The 18,517-nt window shown below is 37.3% G+C and overlaps 3 protein-coding genes across 5 annotated transcripts in view; 2 read left to right on the top strand and 1 right to left on the bottom strand.

Moving 5' to 3' along the window:
- Positions 1–2,886, top strand: part of LOC134822129 (coiled-coil domain-containing protein 25-like) — a 59,132-nt gene extending 56,246 nt beyond the window's left edge. The window contains exons 2-7 of the mRNA XM_063833032.1: positions 633–727; positions 1,196–1,271; positions 1,723–1,799; positions 1,930–2,065; positions 2,287–2,364; positions 2,545–2,886. Coding sequence (XP_063689102.1) covers positions 639–727; positions 1,196–1,271; positions 1,723–1,799; positions 1,930–2,065; positions 2,287–2,364; positions 2,545–2,733 — 645 coding nt within the window. The 5' untranslated portion in view covers positions 633–638 and the 3' untranslated portion in view covers positions 2,734–2,886. The remainder of the gene's footprint in view (positions 1–632; positions 728–1,195; positions 1,272–1,722; positions 1,800–1,929; positions 2,066–2,286; positions 2,365–2,544) is intronic.
- A 2,350-nt stretch (positions 2,887–5,236) lies between these two features.
- Positions 5,237–12,643, top strand: LOC134822127 (myosin heavy chain, clone 203-like). Of its 3 annotated transcripts, XR_010161133.1 has the most exons (15): positions 5,237–6,593; positions 6,814–6,966; positions 7,170–7,373; positions 7,680–7,782; positions 8,107–8,231; positions 8,930–9,015; positions 9,283–9,407; positions 9,621–9,755; positions 9,972–10,123; positions 10,326–10,440; positions 10,580–10,658; positions 10,843–11,006; positions 11,240–11,321; positions 11,459–11,878; positions 12,564–12,643. XR_010161133.1 is itself a non-coding variant. In XM_063833031.1 (14 exons), exons 1-14 carry the CDS (start codon positions 6,558–6,560, stop codon positions 11,550–11,552), a joined length of 1,653 nt encoding a protein of 550 aa, XP_063689101.1. In that variant the 5' UTR covers positions 5,237–6,557; the 3' UTR covers positions 11,553–12,255. The 3 variants fall into 3 exon arrangements, 1 of the variants encoding a protein (XP_063689101.1); XM_063833031.1 differs by lacking the exon at positions 12,564–12,643 and having other exon boundaries at positions 11,459–12,255; XR_010161134.1 differs by lacking the exons at positions 7,680–7,782; positions 8,107–8,231.
- A 1,606-nt stretch (positions 12,644–14,249) lies between these two features.
- Positions 14,250–18,517, bottom strand: part of LOC134821736 (crooked neck-like protein 1) — a 79,265-nt gene continuing 74,997 nt past the window's right edge. The window contains exons 17-18 of the mRNA XM_063832478.1: positions 15,010–15,153; positions 14,250–14,819 (exon numbers count right to left, since the gene is read on the bottom strand). Of these exons, the coding sequence (XP_063688548.1) occupies positions 14,721–14,819; positions 15,010–15,153 (243 nt within the window). The 3' untranslated portion in view covers positions 14,250–14,720. The remainder of the gene's footprint in view (positions 14,820–15,009; positions 15,154–18,517) is intronic.

The following is an 18,517-nucleotide window of genomic DNA, read 5'->3' as shown; positions in this document are numbered from 1 at the left end:
ATTTAAAACTTGAATTAATTAAAACTGATGAAAGGGATGATCCAGATGAAGATAACGAAGATGATTACAACTTATTGGAAGACTAAACAGCTCTCCCTTTATCTTAATATCGATCTGGTTGTTACACTTCAAATGTTGAAAATTATTTTCCATCTAGTTTGATTAACCTCGAGTCATTATTTCTGTCTACTTTCAACAATTATTGATAATTCGACTTGTTTCACAAGTTTTAGCAATGCGAAAATGTCTAAACTTGCTTATCTCTAATAAGGAAATTTACATCTGAGACAAAATTTTTGAATCTAAAATTGAAAGGTTGGACACCGGTAAAATGGCGACCGGGAAAATGTGGTGGGTTTTGAGCAATTTCGCCATATTTTTCCCGAACCATATTTTAACCGGTCGTTAATAAACCCGTCGTAATAATCCCGAGTAAGGTATGTAATTTATTGGACTAACGTTTTTAACTTGCTTTGGATCTACAATTATAGGGTATCGGCTATTATAATATCTTTAAAGTTGTGAGTTTACAATTTACATGTTTAAATAAGTGTAATGTATAGCCCATGGCCATATTTAATTAACAATTAATTAACATTTAATTAGTATTCAATTAACAAGTCCACCTATTTAGGGGAATGGTATTCTACTTTAGCACAGTTGTGGACGGGAGGGAGTATGTGGTTTATATGGGGCGAGATAAAATGGAAAACGAGGATCTACTTAGGTGAGCATGGAGCATTGAGCATTGAGCATTGAGCATTGAGCATTGAGCATTGAGCATTGAGCATTGAGCATTTCAGCATTGAGCATTGAGCATTGAGCATTAAGCATTGAGCATTGAGCATTGAGCATTGAGCATTTCAGCATTGAGCATTGAGCATTAAGCATTGAGCATTGAGCATTGAGCATTGAGCATTTCAGCATTGAGCATTGAGCATTGAGCATTGAGCATTGAGCATTGAGCATTGTGACTGAGTACTGATAACTGTTTTACGGGTAACTGTTTTACTGGTAACTGTTTTACTGGTAACTGTTTTACTGGTAACTGTTTTACTGGTAACTGTTTTACTGGTAACAGTATTACTGGTAACTGGTAACTGTTTTAATGGTAACTATTTAAGCACACATTTGAATCTTAGAATATCAATTAAACGACAGAGGTACCCTAGGTTATTACTTTATGTTACTACAGGTGGGGTTGGCCGGAAGATGTATGGTTCCATGTTGATAAACTCTCCTCTGCTCACGTTTACCTAAGACTCAACAAGGTAAAAATTAGTTTTCGGTAATTCCACGGAAAAAATTTGGAGTTGAAAAATGGTGATCTATAATCTTCTTCCCAAATATGTCTTCGTATGACATAATCTCTTGCGCATAATCATTAATCATACAATTATATAAATGGCAAAATCATATAAATGGCAAAACAAATTAACTTTAATTTGATCCCGAGGCTAACTTTATCTTATTTAACCGTGAATTGTTTTATTAGGGGTCGTTCACATATTACGTAATCAGCCGAGGGGGAGGGGGGGGGGTTTCCAAACGATTATGCTAGTGTAATTTTGACATAATAGCTATGTGTAAAACTGATTACGGAGGGGGGAGGGGGTTACAAATTTTCCAAAAAGTGATTACCTAATAAGTGAATTGTGAAGGACCCCTTATTACTCTGAGTATTACTTAAAGTTTGTTAGATAGCTAACTGACACATTACAGGGCGAGGGTGTAGATGCCATTCCTAAAGAATTAGTAGATCAATGTTGTCAACTTGTAAAAGCCAACAGCATCCAAGGGTAAGCTTTGAAGATTTTGAGCATGTTATCAATCCTAGTTCCCATAATAATAACAAATCATAGAATGTACCCGTTATACTTATTTTGCTGTAGAATGTGTGCTTTGGATTAGTGGAATGTTATCTCTCAGATGCAAGATGGCAGCTGTTGATGTTGTCTACACTCCCTATCCAAATCTTAAGAAAACTGGTGATATGGTAGCCGGACAGGTTGGCTTCCATAAAAACAAGAGGGTTGTCAAAGTGAACGTGGAGAAGAACAACGAGGTTTGTGAAAGTGAAAGTGAATGTAAACTGTAAAGATAAGGGTCAAACTTACCGTGAAATTGGAACTGGATATATTTATTTGAGGATTAATATTTTGAGATTAAGGAAGGTGGGCGTCGAGATTATCATTCTGCTGTTTCAAGGAATGATCTGATGTTCCAAAATATTCGAAATAAGTTGGAAACTGTTGAAACTTTCTTTACTGAAATGTACTTTTAAAGGTGTGGAAGAAACTAGAGAAGACGAGAGAAGAACGGGATGTGGATCTAAAATTAGAGCGAGAAGGAAGAGATAGAGAGGTAAGCAATATTAACGAATCAAGAAATAAATCTCATATATTTTGTTATAGGTGAGATATTTCTCTGCATCTGTTTTGTTATCTGTGATATTGAATTACATTATAATTACATTATAATTACATTATAATTAAATTGATAATATTTGTATTTATAACCTCATTAATAACATTATAATAACAGGACCAAGAAGAACTGAAGAAAAGGAAGAAGGTGCAGAGAGAAATGGAGAAGGTACAAATCGAAAAAGATCGAAAAGAACGAGAAATGAAATCTTACAAACTAATGGATGCTAATCCGGACCTATGTACGTCCAATCAATTCGATAACGAATCGGATGCCGAGCGCGAGCTTGTTGATGACTTTATGTAAATTGTAATATCTTGGATTATTATTGGGGTGTATGTCCTTACAAAGCTGGTTTATTACTTTTGCAAACCCTCATGTTGGTTTGGTTGTTTGGTCCACTACTTAAATAATGAAATGAAAGATGTGTACAAATTGGTGTTTATTTGACATTTTTAATTTCGTGTTTACAATTAGCACATTCCAGCAAAAAAATTTAAAATTATTTTCATGATAATCTAAACATGCACGGAGATATGAGTCGACTGAAAATTTAATGGAAAATAACTGCAGAGTTGATTTCCGTGTTTTATGCCTTTAGAAAGTCTGCTTGAGAGTTGTTCAATTCCGGTTCTGTGTATCTTCTACCGCCTCTTTAAATATGGTGTAATGCCGGGAAAATGTCTGTCTTTGTCTTGCCTACATTCGAAAATTCTACTGCAATATAGCGGCAGCCAGAAACATTCCTTTGTCTTCAAGTCGTCAGTTTGCGGTCGGAAGTGTGTGGTCATTTGCCATTGTCGTGTAAAGGTTATTTGATATTTTTAGTCATATTATTTGTTCGACCACTGACCAGCCGAAAAAGGTTTTAATTTTAAAGTAAGTTATTTCTAATAAAAGTATTGTAACTTGTTAAATCGACGTAAATGCATACAAATTTGAAACAAATCACTTAAATTCGATATGACACAGATTTAAAAGAGAAATATTCAAATTCAAAAGTTTTAGTCGACAAAAAATTGGGTGAGAAACCCAAATGTTTTGTCGCACAAATTCTTGGGAACTAAGGTAGCTTGATCACCACATCAGAGTTTGGATTTCTGTTTAATTTGTTCCGTGGAACAACTTTTGCAGCGAATTCTGTTTTCTCCAGAATTCACTAAACGATATTAGGTGTCCCAAAATGGAACAATTTACTGAATTTAGTCGACTGTTGTATGTCCTTCTGTCACCTGGGTGCACATTTTTTTAGTTTGATATTTGTAACGCGCGATACCTTTTTTCTGTGAACCTGGCGCAAAACGCGCACTCACGCGCGCACTCGAAATCAGATCTAAGCTATATAAGCTAGCTGAGCTAGCTGCTGCAAGAAATTTCAAGCACTTTGCATTCAGTGGTTCATTTCCTGATTTGCTTCCTACTTGTTGCTTCAGTATAATACTAGTATGCAGAGTGCGTTTCATATCCCAGCTATTTGTCTGACTTATTAATGATTTTACCGTATGACTCAACCAAACCCATTTGGCTTTCTGATTAGAATTAAGAGTTCCTAATTCTGATAAACTGGACACATGAATCTCTTCACATTAACCTTAAAGCATTTCCCTCAAATCGTTCGAAATTTGAAGTCACCAAACATGATATCTTTGTCAGATGTGGCGAAGCTGAACCAGAATACCTCTGTCAAGTGTCACTGAGCGTGATGTCACATCTAGCAATTCAAGCCTTTTTGCAAAAATGAAAGGCTAAACTACGATCAGCATGAAAAGCTATCCACTAAATTTCAAGCTTTGGTTTTACTTTTAGTGAAATTTCTGGATGTTCGAAGTGTAGTATACGATGAGAATCGCTCTTTTCCTGCCCAAGTGATCTTTTCAAAATTAAAAATAGCCAATACAACCAGTACTTTCTGTGGCAAAAGTGTTTTTGCTAAGTAACACCTGTTCAGTTTCACCAATATTTCAAATTTTAGCTGTAAGGGGTCGTTCACATATTACGTAATCCATTTTCGGAACATTTTTACCCCCCCCCCCCTCCGTAATCAGTTTTACACAAGCTATTGTGTCAAAATTACACTAGCGTAATCATTTGGATACCCCCCCCCCCACAGCTGATGACGTAATATGTGAACGACCCCTAACTGTAGGGACCGTTCGCATATTATGTAATCAGCCGAGGGGGAGTTGGAGGGTTTCCAAATGGATACGCTAGTGTAATTTTAACACAATAGCTATGTGTAAAACTGCAGATAACGGAGGGGGGAGGAGGGTTAAAAACTGTCAAAAATTGACGTAATATGTGAACGTAATATGTGAAAGACCCCTTAGTGTGTATATTTACAGTATAATAACTGTCATGTGACTGGAGTCATTTGTGCATGATCAGTTTGACCACCGAGTATTTGTGATTGTTTTTGGCCACCCTGTCTGTTGCGTGTTCCTATTATCAGGCTCGAGGCTGCCGCAAAAAGGGAATGCAACGGAGTGAGGACGGAGTGCGTTGAATGGGTTACATTCAGGCTTCGTTGTTACACAACGATCGAAGATTCGGCGAAGAGAAAAGCCAGCGCACTATATATAGTTGTGATGTCACGTGATTAAGTGGGAGTTTTGTTTACACTCTGCAGTTCCGCACATCACGTTAGAGTGTAAGACTGTGTGTGTTTGTTTTTTAGAAACCGTAATCTATGTGAGCTCTGATACCGCAATTCTCTTGTTAGGTTGAGGTAGTAGGGAGGTTACCGAGTCTGTAGTTTTTCTTTCTGTAGGTGACCTAGACACTTAATTTGTGTTTAATCAACACTTTTTAAAACTTATTTCAGTCAGTTTCCTACTTTGGATATTTTATTATGTGCTGACTGATTCTGATTGACGTGAATAGAGGGGGTTTAAAATCAACAAAAACTTGTTGAAAAAAAAATAAATGTAACGATCCACAAAACAAATTATTATAAACTTTAATTCTATTCACGTCTTTTCTACAGTCTAGTTTATTTCAACAGAGGCATAATTTGGTTTTTCACAATAGCACACTAATTTCATGATAGATATGATCTCGTCCGAATCTACGTATTACACAGCTCACCAAATACAACAGGACAAAGCCAGCAATCTTAGTCATTGTGCAACGCCACCCATTGTGTGGGGGATTGTATTCTTGCTGTGATATATTAAGTCAGGTACACCTCTCCCTACATTCTCTGTACTGTTGGTATATTGGCTAATGTGTGCTCAGTGTGCATTGCACACCGCACGTGACCACGTATTTCCAGTTCCTTTCTTAGCTGCTTGATGTTAATTTGTGAGCAGTGATCCGTACATGTGATGTATGAGGCATGAATTTCATCAAGTAGGATTTTGTTTTTTCCCCGTTTGATTTGCCATGATAGCGCAAAATCGAAATGCTTTCTTTACGTTGTATGGAACAAATAAAATTAGGCGGATGAGAGACTGTTTGGCTTTTAAACTTACTTTAGAGTAAGTTTGGCTGGGCTCGCATCCGACTAGAGTTTTCTAATATACAACCTCCGTTTTCTCAATTCTCATGTATCGGCTACTGTTCATTTCTGGAGTGTCCGTTGGAGAAAGGAGTTATTGTTAATTGGTTAGATTACCATTTTTAGAGAACATTACTCCTCGTTTGTAACTGCCTGAACTTTAAACTTGCGTTACCAAGTTTAGAATGTTGAGTCGTTGAGGCATAGTCCCTCACTATACCTGCTTTTAGAGTACTAAAACTTACATTTTACAGTTACACTGACATCTTTTATAACCATATTTCACATTGTGTTACTCTTTTCAGTTGAGTTGGTTACACTGTTCAGTGTTTTGTTATTAGCCTGGATTGTTCACATATTGATATTGCGTAATCACCTTTCAGTCAATACATAACCTCCCTCCCCTCCGTAATCAGTTTTACACATAGCTATTGTGCTAAAAATACACTAGCGTAATTATTTAGAAACCCCCTCCCCTCAGTGATAACGTGATATGTGAGCGACCCCATTTCTAGCCCTTTTGTCGAATTAAAATACATCAATTACTGGACATTTAGTGACTCAACTAACAAGACTAATTTATTTTAGAGAAGACAGATTTAGCAAAGATAGACTAGCTCATGCTAGGTAGATAATGTCAAATCCCGTAACCCAGGAGTCCAATGAATCGGTTCGTTAACGTTCAACTTTATACAATTAATTATATATGTTGAATTCTGTAAAATTTAACTTAACTTATCTGATTTACCCTAACTCTTGAAGTCAATTTAATTTTACGGTAACTCCTCCTAAAATTATCAAGTTAATTAAAAGTAAAATGATTACGGTAAATATTTTAAAAGTTATTTAGCGTTTGGTAATTGAATGTAAAATAATGACTACCACCACAGGTAAGACCGCCTCAAGAAGCCATATCTCCCCGACCTCGGAGTACCGCCACCCAGCCCCCCAAGAAAGAGTTCTCAATATGGAAGGACTTCCTATCACCCATCTTCTGCTGCAGACCCCCGTGCTCTGCATGCTGTTCTAAAGAGGGCTATCAGGTTAAATTTACAAACTGTATTGGAATATCATCTATATTTTTGATGAAGTCGTGAGGGTTATCTGCAAAGTATGATTTTCTCAAATTTGCCGACTTAAAGAGCGGAATTCTTCTTTGCTCTTAATCTACAAATTTGTCATTCGAGAAGAATTTGACGATGTTCTGGAATACGCTACTATCGTAGTTTTACCAACTTATTCGCAGGAGATAGGCCCAGAGACAGCAGAAGAAATGACCCAGAGAATTCAAGATTTACACTCGATGTACGACCGACTAAACGAGCAGTTGCAAACAGTGCAGAGCAGCAGTGAGATGCAGAGGATACTCCAGGAGAGACTGGTGGAACAGGTCCACGAGCTCGACGATCTGATCAGTAACAACAAGAGTCAACTCTATACTGAACTGCAGGTACTGTGCTGATTGGTTATCTAGACCAGGGTCAAGTGGGCTGCAGCAATTAATATGCCTCTTCATTATCTTTAGATGTTTAATTTGGTTGGCAGCAACGTTCATTGCAGCTGAAAACAAAGGATGGTGAGGGGGGGGGGGGGGCGGGGGGTATGATTTAGCTGTTCTCAGCTGTTAAAGCCTTGCAAACACAAATTCCAGTTAGCAAGAAAAAAGGTTATACTTTAATTAGGCGTGCTGTAATAATTCCTAATGTAAGCACAGAAAAAGCACAAAGCCCATAGTAAGCATTTTATGCGAACCTAGGAGCTAGCAGACAGAGAGGAATACAACAGAGGTGAGTTGAGGGACGCCCTGTTGGGATACCTGGAGGAGGACAGGCTGAAGGAGATAGAGGACGTTCTTACAGGTAAAATAGACTTAATGTTATCAACTTATTAACTAATTAACTAATTAATTAATTACCTTATTAACTAATTAATTAACTAATTAACTAATTAATTAACTTAATGTTACTACTCCGGACTTAGTTGTTTTCAGATGGGGTATAGGATTAATATTCTTTTGTTCATAGAATGAAAACTTATTATAAAACTTATTCGCCAGGAAGGGATTTAAATCGTTAAACCAAAACTTAATCTGTAAAAATATCTTTTGTCGCCTTTTGCATTTGTAAGTTACAATCGGTTAACTGATTTCAACGCAATATACATATAAAAATTAATCGTATTAGGCCACTCCAACAACAGCGCCCAAATGGTAGAGCAGATATTATCAGTAAAGAGCCGAGTAATTTGCTTTGAAGAAGATGTCGTTGAATTAACCAGAGCAATTTCCAGCCAAGCTGAGAGTGTCGAGGTGAAATTTGTGGGTTTTGAACACAAGGAAATATTTTGGCCTTGCGTGTGAATTCTCTTATGGAAGAAATATCGAATACTTCTGGTTTCAGAAACATGTATATTTGCTCTGGTTTGGCTTTTGATCCGCTGGTGTTCTGCTTCCAGACGAATACGGAACAACCCTTCATTGTTGACCTGGAGTGAAAAGCCTGACACATTTAAAGCATTTCTAGTGAACTACAAGTCAACATCCAAAGCACATTTTTTGTTTAATGAATACCTTTTACAATTTTATTTATTTTTTGCAATAAATTATTAAAACACAAGCCTCAATTTTCATTTCACTTCTTCTCCAGCATATCTATCGAAATCTTCTTAAAGTCTATTCCATTTATGATTGTTTAGGTTCTGTGTTTATAGTCTAGTTCTCTGCAATTTCTTTACACCACACTATATAATAATTGCTGACTTCATGCTGTGTTTTAGTATGGGGTCGTTCATATATTACGTAATCATTACCCCCCCCCTCCGTAATCAGTTTTGCACATAGCTATTGTGTCAAAATTACACTAGCGTTATCATTCGGAACCCCCTCAGCTGATTACGTAATATGTGAACGACCCCTATGTTAGCAGAAACATGTTTTCCGAATAGACTCAGGATACTGCTCTTACTCTATTCAGAAAAAATTAAAACCGTCACCTTATTTTGTTTCAGAAGTTGGATGCGAGAATTCTAACTTGTGAGAATCGAGCGGGTATCGGTGAAGAGGAGAAAGCTCTACTATTAGAGGAAGTCAAACAGTAAGTAATCTAGATTCCTCAGTCCGTTGTACAATGTACAGCCTGTGTTTTGAAGCTGTTAAGTGGTTCAAAACGTATTTTAAAATCATATGTCTCAAATACGAGATGGAATAAGAGATTATTTGCATGTAAATGAATTACGTTTGGTTTTCTAGAATGTAATAAGCAATCATTGGTTAGGAATAATATAATGAATGATATAGGAATATATGTATTATTGTAACGGACTCAGTTTATTTGACAACTTTAGTAACTCCACTACCCCAGGAATTCAGTGTTGCTTAAAGAACAAGAGGACGCCACATTGAATAGAATTTCCCATCTGGAGTCTACCAACGAGCTACTGCTCGCTAAATTTGAGAATGGAGAGGACGGACAAAAACAAGTTGACTGTAAGTAGAAATATCCGATAAAAATAGGAACGTCTCTTGACTTTTTCCTTTTATAGAACCGTCATATTTTATAACTCAAACTGCCCACTTTTAAATTGAAGATAAATAATCAGAAGTTGATGTTCGACAAATAAGGTACACCAACTTGTTTTCACTATTCAGAAAATAGATTAAATTAAAGAATCAGCTGATAACTAAGCATCCCAATTTCAGCTGCGTTTATAACACGTCTAGCTGAAAACGACCGAGAACAATCCTTGATAAAGACGAAGCTGGGCTCAGTTGAGAGGAAGGTGGACACTCTGGCTACCCGGGGTTACGTGGACAATCTTGTCAAGTCACTGGAGGGTAAATCAGTTTGAAAATTTATTTAGGGTTTTAGTAAATGAAAGGTCTTGAGTGGTTTTCGGTAAGTGTGATATCGTTCCTAAACGATCATAATATTGTCCAATCATATTGCTAAACAACTATTTATGACCATCATTATTTACGTAAGTAAAATACCATGGCTTATTTACCCCATATTTGATTAAGCTGATAGAATACAATACATTACATTTACAGATGATAGGAACCAGTTCATCACTAAGTCAGTTGAGCGAACCACACTGTTCCACATAGAGCAGAGCAAGAAGGAGCTAGCTCAGAAGCAGGCATTGAGGATTGGGGAGATAGAGGGAAAGTTGGAGGGGCTGAGGGTGCTCGTTACTGGACTGGTAAGTGGGGGGTGTTTCGGCATTTCTTACTTGATATTGGACACAATTTATCACTTTGTGGTTTATCTCAGTATGACTCTATAGTGTTCCGGATTCCTAGGCTAAAGTTAGTTTCCAGAACATATTGTATTTAAGATGTCTTGTTGAAGGACTTCATAGCCAATGCGATGGTTTACTGTCTCGTTTCTAATTCCATCTGTAGGTGAAGTCAGTTGAAACCAGAGACTCAGAGCTTACTCATATGAATAAATCTTACTTTGACGAGCTACAGAGACATGTTGATGATACTAGTGAGGAACTCAGACGAACTTTCGCCGGTAATTACAGTTTATTAACTGATTGTATTGGAGTTAGATCATTATCTTTATTTAGATTTCATTCATGTTGTATCAATCTGTTGATCTGTTCAAAATTATTAAAAAGTCCATATCATGAATCTGTACGAGCAAATTTCAGAGTTTAAGGTTGTGAAGAGGAACTTTGAAGAGCAGCATCGCAGAATGTCGTCCCTGGAACGAACTTTAGATAAAACAGGGTAAATTTATTGACTTTTAACCAGTGAATGCTAGCGCAAAAGCATGTCATTGTCAACAACCATATAATATGGATGTATAGAATTAACCACTGTTTTGTCTGAAAATGGACGAGTAAACAATCATTATTATTCATCGTGACATCACTAAATCTCCCAAACCATTGTGATCACTTTATATTATCAGAGATATGACAGCAATGGAGGATGATATTCACGTGCTGGCAAAGAAACTAGATCGTCTAGAGAACAGAGTGGAACATGTGGTGGACAAAGTGGTCGAGCTGGGGGACAGATCACCCAGTCCTGAACTGGACGATCTGGCCAGACTCAAACGTGACCTTAGAAAAGGTGTGTGTGTGTGTGTGTGTGTGTGTGTGTGTGTGTGTGACTGTGCCGGAGGGTTATAAATTTTCATGATGATAAATGATGAAAAAGTTGTATGATGAATCTGGTCGAGAAATTGGAATATTTCACCATGATAACCCTCCGTCTGTACTGCCTACATTGCATTTGTATTTCAAGTTTGCTAGCTTATAATTAGTCCAAAATATCCCATTAGCTTCTAATCGTTTTTATTCCAGGAACCAAGCCACTCAACCCCTCAAGTGCTCGACGACGAAACGACTCAAGTTTAAGTGAGGACACAAGTTTATCAAGTTTAGCGTAAGTTTATCAATTTAAATTCCCGACTCACAATTATTAAATCTTACTCGATGTCTTCAAGGAAATAAATGTTGTCAATCTCTGTTTCCCACTTTAATATTACCAAATGATTTTGATTAACGAGGATATTATTTCAGTGCTGACCAGAATGTCACACCAGTGGACCCAGGAGCAGGAAGAAGGAAGCGCCAACTGAGTGGTCTTGGTGATAAATCAGCCCTCGCACAGTGATCTTATCAACCAACCGGCAACCGTCATCAGCTTTAGCACCGTTCAGACGAGAGCACCGCCATCCACCACCTTTATTATTTGATTGTCACCTATGCGAGGGCCGGGGAATCCTCGCCAACCATAGTGCAAATATCAGATCCAGTTTACTAAAACCATTACACAACGGTTTTGATCGAAGAGACGGCTGGCGCCTTCTGGCAAGCATCATAGAGTTTAGTAGATCAGTTTCTGTTTTCAAGGCCTATATTAGAGCAGTATCAGTTTCTGTTTATGTCGCTTTCTATAAATAGATTCTCTGTCTCACACGGTTTGGGATGGTAGTCAGTGTAATAAGCGCCAAGCGCGAGCACAGAACTTTTTTTCTCCGATTTCGATAAATTTGGTACCAAAATTTGTCTAAAAATGTGAATAAAATAAATCCACCGTGTAGCAATTTTCGCTAAAAATGCTACACGGCGCTTGTTCGCCGCGCGTGCTTTTTTTGCGCAAATTTTTAGTTTTTGGCCTATAACTTTCACATTTTCAGTTATTATCACATAGGTAATTATTATGGCATCGTAATCAGCTCATCGAGACGAAACTTTTAGTACTAATATTTTAAGATTTAAAGGAAAATTATTTTCAAAATTTTTCAATCTGAACAAAAGGATCCCCCCTTGTGTGAAATTTTGAACAAATTTTTGAAAAATTTGGTGCTTCAAATATTATAATTTGTGTACCAAAAGTTGCGTCTGACTAAGCTCATTACGATACTGTAATAATTATTTCAAAATATTCAATATTTTAGGAGTTATATGCATTTTAAGCATAAATTACCCATTTTTCGTCCTTTGTACATTCTTGTAATGCACAGGAGGCCCACATATAGCTCGACGTTATTTTGCTACACGGTGAATTTGCATTATTCAATTCATACTTAGAGGCAACTTTTGGTTCCAAATTTATCAAAATCAGAGACAAAAAATTCTGTGCCAACTCATGGCGCTTATTACATAGACTATGGACACAAAGAGTAGATCTTAGCTTGTCCTTGTACATAGTAATGAAGATGGAAAACAATATGCAATGAAAAAGCTTACAAAATTAATCATTGTGCACAGGGGTGTAGGAATGATTTTCTTCATGGGGGGGCCAAATTCTAAATTTTTTTTGGCGCTTCGCGCCAAAGCCTGAATTTCGAGGGTAAGGATAAAAGATCCTGGCCTCACGACAAATCGCGATTTTTTCAGTTCTTCGCGTCAAATTGCGCATTTTCCTTTAAATCTGAGGACCAAATTTGCGTATTTTCCTTCAAATCTGTGGGCCAAATATTACGTTTTCTATAATTAGTACATGAAACCGATCAGTATCACATCCACAACCTTCCGAATGTAGGTACGGACTTCAAAAAAAACCAAAAAATATATTTTCGGCCCAAAACGATCAGGGTAGCATGAAACATGAACTAAAGTAACTTCCAGAAAAACTTTGAAAAATTTCGACTTTTCGAAAATTTTCGGTCCGAGTTGTTCTCGATACGTACCTCTGAAAGCAGAGCTCCCGCTTCCGAGCTCATTTTGCGAAGGGGAGGCCTGCCTTCCGAGATCGCATTACAAATGGGAACCCTCGAGTCCAAAATCATATATCGAACTTCGAAAACCGAAAAAAATCGTATATCGAAGGGGTAAGTAGGACTTCGAAAACCGAAAAAAATATTTTCGGCTCATAATGATCAGGGTAGCATGAAACATGAACAAACGTAGTTTCCAGAAAACTTTGAAAAATTTTGACTTAAAAAATTTTCGGTCCGAGTCATTCTCGATACGTACCTCTGAAAGCAGAGCTCCCGCTTCCGAGCTCATTTTGCGAAGGGGAGGCCTGCCTTCCGAGATCGCATTACAAAGGAGAACCTTCGAGTCCAAAATCGTATATCGAACTTCGAAAACCGAAAAAATATTTTTGGCTCATAATGATCAGGGTAGCATGAAACATGAACAAAAGTAGTTTCCAAGAAAACTTTGAAAATTTTTGACTTATAAAATTTTCGACTTACAAAATTTTTGACTTGAAAAATTTTTTCCCAAAAATTTTTAGAAACCTAAATTAAAAAGTTGGCCCTTTTTGGCCCCTTGCCCAGATTTCATGGGGGGGGGGGGGGGGGGGGGGGGCGATGGCCCCCCCTGCCCCCCCGCTTCCTACACCCCTGATTGTGCATTGTATTTTCAATTGTTTAAAAATATCATCTTTATGATCTATTGTACAGATTTATTGGTCAATGGTTAGTAGGGGGGGGGGGGGGGGGGGGGGTACCCCCCGTTAGTAGCATAACTTGGGCATGTTTCTGTTCAACTCGAAATGTATGCACTTGTACAATGTACTCAGGGGTTTTTTCGCAGACGTATCCAGGAGATATGGTTACGATTGATCGTAATTAGTTACTTTACTTTTAGCTGTTAATAATGAATATTTGTAAACAATTCTCATTGGATTAAATTCGAATTTCGATTTTTAATTTGTGATCAGGACGTATAGTAGACAAATTTATGGCTTTTTAAAAGCCAATACCTAAAATTTCTTTTTTTGAATTTCCTTACCGTAATTCGTAATACGAATTACGGGAATTAAAAAAAGGAATCCTAGGAATTGGCTAGACTGTCGACCGAGATGCAAGTTCAATAGATCAATTTTGACGTGAAGATGAAAAATAAGAAACAATACTTTGCCGCTCAAAGGATCAATAAATAACTAAGTCGAAAACAATCATCAAGAAAATCAGAAACTTATTTGTTTGTTTGTGGGGCACCCAGAAACTAACATAGCTAAAAGTAAAACATCAAAACAGCTGTAAATGATTTCCCCCTGATCTAGAAAATCAACCTAGAATGATATTCATTTCAACAGTCACACAAGCAGATTCAATCAATAATTTATATGTTTTTATGGTATTTACTCGAAAACATTCCCAACATTTTTAATCAAACAGTCAAAAATATTAGTGTGGTATTATAAGGACACCTAATGAAATTGTTAAGATTCACATTAAAACATTCCCAAACTTTTGAATCAAACAGTCAAACAAATTAGTGTGGTCTAAGGATGCCAATTAAATGAAATTGTTCAGATTTCTCATTGCTCCTACTCCTAACAGTTCTCCCAGTGGTATCTACAGTGTGTGAAAGAAAGTGTTATCTAGATCTCCAAGTCAGAGATATGCTGGAGGTAAGTTTTGTGCAGCTTTTCCTGAGCTGCTTGTAGTTTCTTAAGTTTCTTCTGTTGTGATTTGGGTACCTGGGTTGCAGATGGTTTTGAACTTATGGGGCTGCAGATGAGGCAACAATAAATTGAGAAAAAAAATATAGATTGCAAATTTGTACGAAGACGACCCCATAAATAAACGAACTATCAGTCATTAATTCGTGTCCGACAATAAAAGCAACACCACTGAAAAATCAGCTGGGACAATTAAACAAACCCCCACCTCGACTCCCTTTGCATCGTGCGTAGGAAAGCCCTGGTCGTCCCAAGCTGAGTACTGCGCTGTCCGGAACATCTCCAGAGGTGGCACCTTCCCTTTCTCTAGCTTCTCTTTAGCAGCCTTATCTCGTGCTGCTGCTCTCTCCGCCTGTAAAGAGCATCAGGTAAACTGGCAGTATTTGTCATTGTTTAAACTGGAACCAAACATTTAGATTGGGTTTAAATTCTCAGAGCAAACAATTATGATATCATTTACAATTCATATACCCGCCTCTGCTTTTTAGGAAGTAAATTTTGTTGCAATTTTTATCCACCTCCCAGGTGATTCAATATTTATGTTCTTATTCATCTGCTATACTTAATACTTATAGGTTAACTTTGTTATATAATTATATCGTTCAGTCTGGTATAGTCTGGTATAGTATACTTTAATTAACCAATACTTTACACCTAATATAACTCCACCGATTTGCAGTAGGTCCACTAATCTACTCATCTCACATTCATCTACCTCTTATCTTTACACACCATAATGCACTCTTCGCACAGTTCGCATCTAGTTTCTCATTACAGCTGGTAAAAGCTTGTAACAAGTGGAACTAGTTTTACCAAATCTTTACCTCTAATATATTCTCACACCTGAAGTGGAAGGTACAGGTACAGGTGAAAACTGACCGATCGTTAGACCAGTTTTGTATGTTTCAGGTACCAATTTATTGCCGCTTCAGCTTCACAGTTCAGACTTAATTACATATCTGTTATCAGTGTCACATGATCACTCCATCCTTAAGGGGACATATACAAAAAGCTTTTATATCCTGACCATGCTGTTAACCAAAAAGTTTGATATGATCATCAGCTACAGTCACAAAGATTTTTGAAGCGATATCTGCTGACCCGGGTGATTGGTGAAATGTATAACTTAAGAAGTAGTCAAAAATTGTACGGATTGTAAGTAATGTTCAGGAAAAAAAATCAGCCAAAAAACGTTAAAAACGACTGAAATATCGGTATAACAGTGACAGACTTCTCAAAATTTTCAAAATTTTCGAAAAAGAAAAAATTTATTTTTTCGAAAGTGAGTGTCCTCAAAAATAATTTTTAATGTATCAAATCTTATTGTTTTGATGTATACTTTCTTAATATGAAGTTAACAGCATGGTCAGGACATAAAAGCTTTTTGTATATGTCCCCTTAAATCCCTCATCCCGACGCGACATGTTTAACTCGATAAACCGAAATCAATTTTTTTCCTGAAATTAAAAAAATTCCTGATCGATATCCGGCCAAGAACCTTCTAAACCGGATTTATTGAAGACAGATATCCGACCAGAATCTATCAGACTGTGTTGTGAGTGGAATTAGTAAATAACCGGTCAACAGCAACTGGTTTTATTAACGGCTGGGGAAGGTTGGGGGGAGTTTTAGGAACAGGGTGTGTGTATTTAGTGTTTTACTCTGGTTCTTATTTGGTAATACCTTAACGGACCTTATTTGAACGGACATTAATTGAACGCTGGAGGTCCTAGCGTTCATCTTAATGTCCGTTCAATTAAAGTCCGTCCGTTTAAGGTCCGTCCAAGTTAAAGTCCGTTAAACCTCCACATCTTGTAAAAGTTTACACTGAAATGTAGGACCACCGGTGGTCAAAAGAAAAATTGTTTTCAAAAAGCAGGTATTACTGATATGATGCTTTTTTAAGCATGGAATATTTAATGCACGATAACCCATTTGAGGAAGATGACCTGTGATATGATCATCAAATCTGGTAATATTTCGTATTAGTTGTTTTAAAAGAAATTTCATAATCATAGCTATAGATATTTTGACATTTTCAAATAAGGTCCGCGTCAGATATAAAGTATACATTTATCACATGCCTTCTCATGCGATATCAAAACTTTCGCCAACGAGGCCAAATTATCGAAAGTTTCGATATTTCCCGAGGGTTATTACACTTTCTTTGGAGCCAAATTTTGCCCGGAAAGCAGAATATGATCAGACGTTGGTTATGTATCCCACCAAAACAAAACTAGACATGTCGAACGTATTTATGTTTATGCTGTCCAAGCTATAAATAGCTCTCATTAGGTAAGTATTTCGGAACTGGAAGTGGAAGGAAGGCACACAACCATTATGCTGACTTGGCTGCCACTCAGGGGCGCGAACTCCTCACGTCGCATTGTTGAGACATATCTTCCTAGAACAAATTACAATCATGCTTTGTTGCCCCGTTTTGTTTGAGAAGCTCAATTGATACTCTCGGTAGATTACTGGCGTCCGGTATTCTTTTTTATACTTGTAGATTTAATGGCACCCGCTATTGGCCCATGCTATTGTTTGGCACCCGCCATTGTTTATACTTGCCCCTGTTAAATAACTGCAGACCAGAGGAGACTTGAGGAGTCTTCGCCCCAAACAATGAGCTGACAAAATTTGAATTTTTGATGGTTTTGAATGCCTTCGAGGCTCGAGCGTTCATTTTAATTTCCGTTCATAATTATGACCGTTCATTTAATGTCCGGTTAAATAAGGTCCGATAAGGTAGGTTTATTTTTGCTTTGTTCCATAACTGTATTCATAACATTGCTTGTCTACGATATCATGAATGAATCGAATGAGATCGATGTTTTCTTTCGGTACATTTCAACCCATTTCAAGCATGATAATATATACAGTAAAATCCCGATTTACCGCAGAGCTTGGGGGAAAGGAAACATCCGCGGTAAATCGGGGTTTACGGTAAATCGGGGTTTTGTTTTGTTACTTTTATGCACGTTAAGCTCTATTTGGGGGAAGGAGATGGCCGCAGTAAATCGGGGTTTGCGAGAAATCAGGTCGCAGTAAATTGGGGTTTTACTGTACCAACTAATACAGAAGCTGACCAATCCTTAGGGGTCGATCACAGATTACGTAATCAGCTGAGGGGGGCGGGGGAAGGGGGTTTTCCGAATGATTACGACCCCTTAGTTCGTCCCAGTAGAAGGAACAGTTATTTTAATTGTTTCTTTGATTTGTAAATTGATGTATATTGCTATTAGAAATAGAGAACAAAGGATCAGAATTACATAATATATAATTATGATCCTTTGTTCTCTATTTCTTTATAATTATATTTATGTACGTTTTATCATTGCTTGTAACAGTGTAACAACTAACACCACGTTATGATTGTATGTACATTCTACGAATGCATCTGGCAGATTGTTTTGCATTTAGAATTACGCACTTAAAACTGTAGTAACTAGTGCCAAATGTTATAATTTCGCTGAAGCTCAACTTTTCACCAGCACAGGCAGATAACTAAACAAACATGGATGAAGATGAAATAAAGGAAATCACAACCAATGAAGACACCACCAATACCAAATATGGGTCAACCTCACAAGCGTCGGATGAAAAGCTGCTTGAACTGAACGAGATCTATGAAATGATAGGACTTGGTCCTGCACAATATCTTTACTGGACCTTAGTTGCTCTGGTTACGTATTCTGACTATGCTGAATTAACAC

This window comes from Bolinopsis microptera, chromosome 10, assembly GCF_026151205.1.
Source record: "Bolinopsis microptera isolate Bmic1 chromosome 10, MBARI_Bmic_1.0, whole genome shotgun sequence".
Classification (NCBI taxonomy): domain Eukaryota; kingdom Metazoa; phylum Ctenophora; class Tentaculata; order Lobata; family Bolinopsidae; genus Bolinopsis; species Bolinopsis microptera.
Note: the sequence above shows the minus strand (reverse complement) of the source record. Positions and strands in the feature narration are given on the sequence as shown.

Coding starts and splice junctions, on each gene's coding strand:
- LOC134822127 (XM_063833031.1), top strand. CDS start 6,558: ATGTCAAATCCCGTAACCCAGGAGTCCAATGAATCG. Junction 9,408..9,620: donor CGGACAAAAACAAGTTGACT/GTAAGTAGAAAT, acceptor TCCCAATTTCAG/CTGCGTTTATAACACGTCTA. Junction 11,007..11,239: donor CAAACGTGACCTTAGAAAAG/GTGTGTGTGTGT, acceptor TTTTTATTCCAG/GAACCAAGCCACTCAACCCC.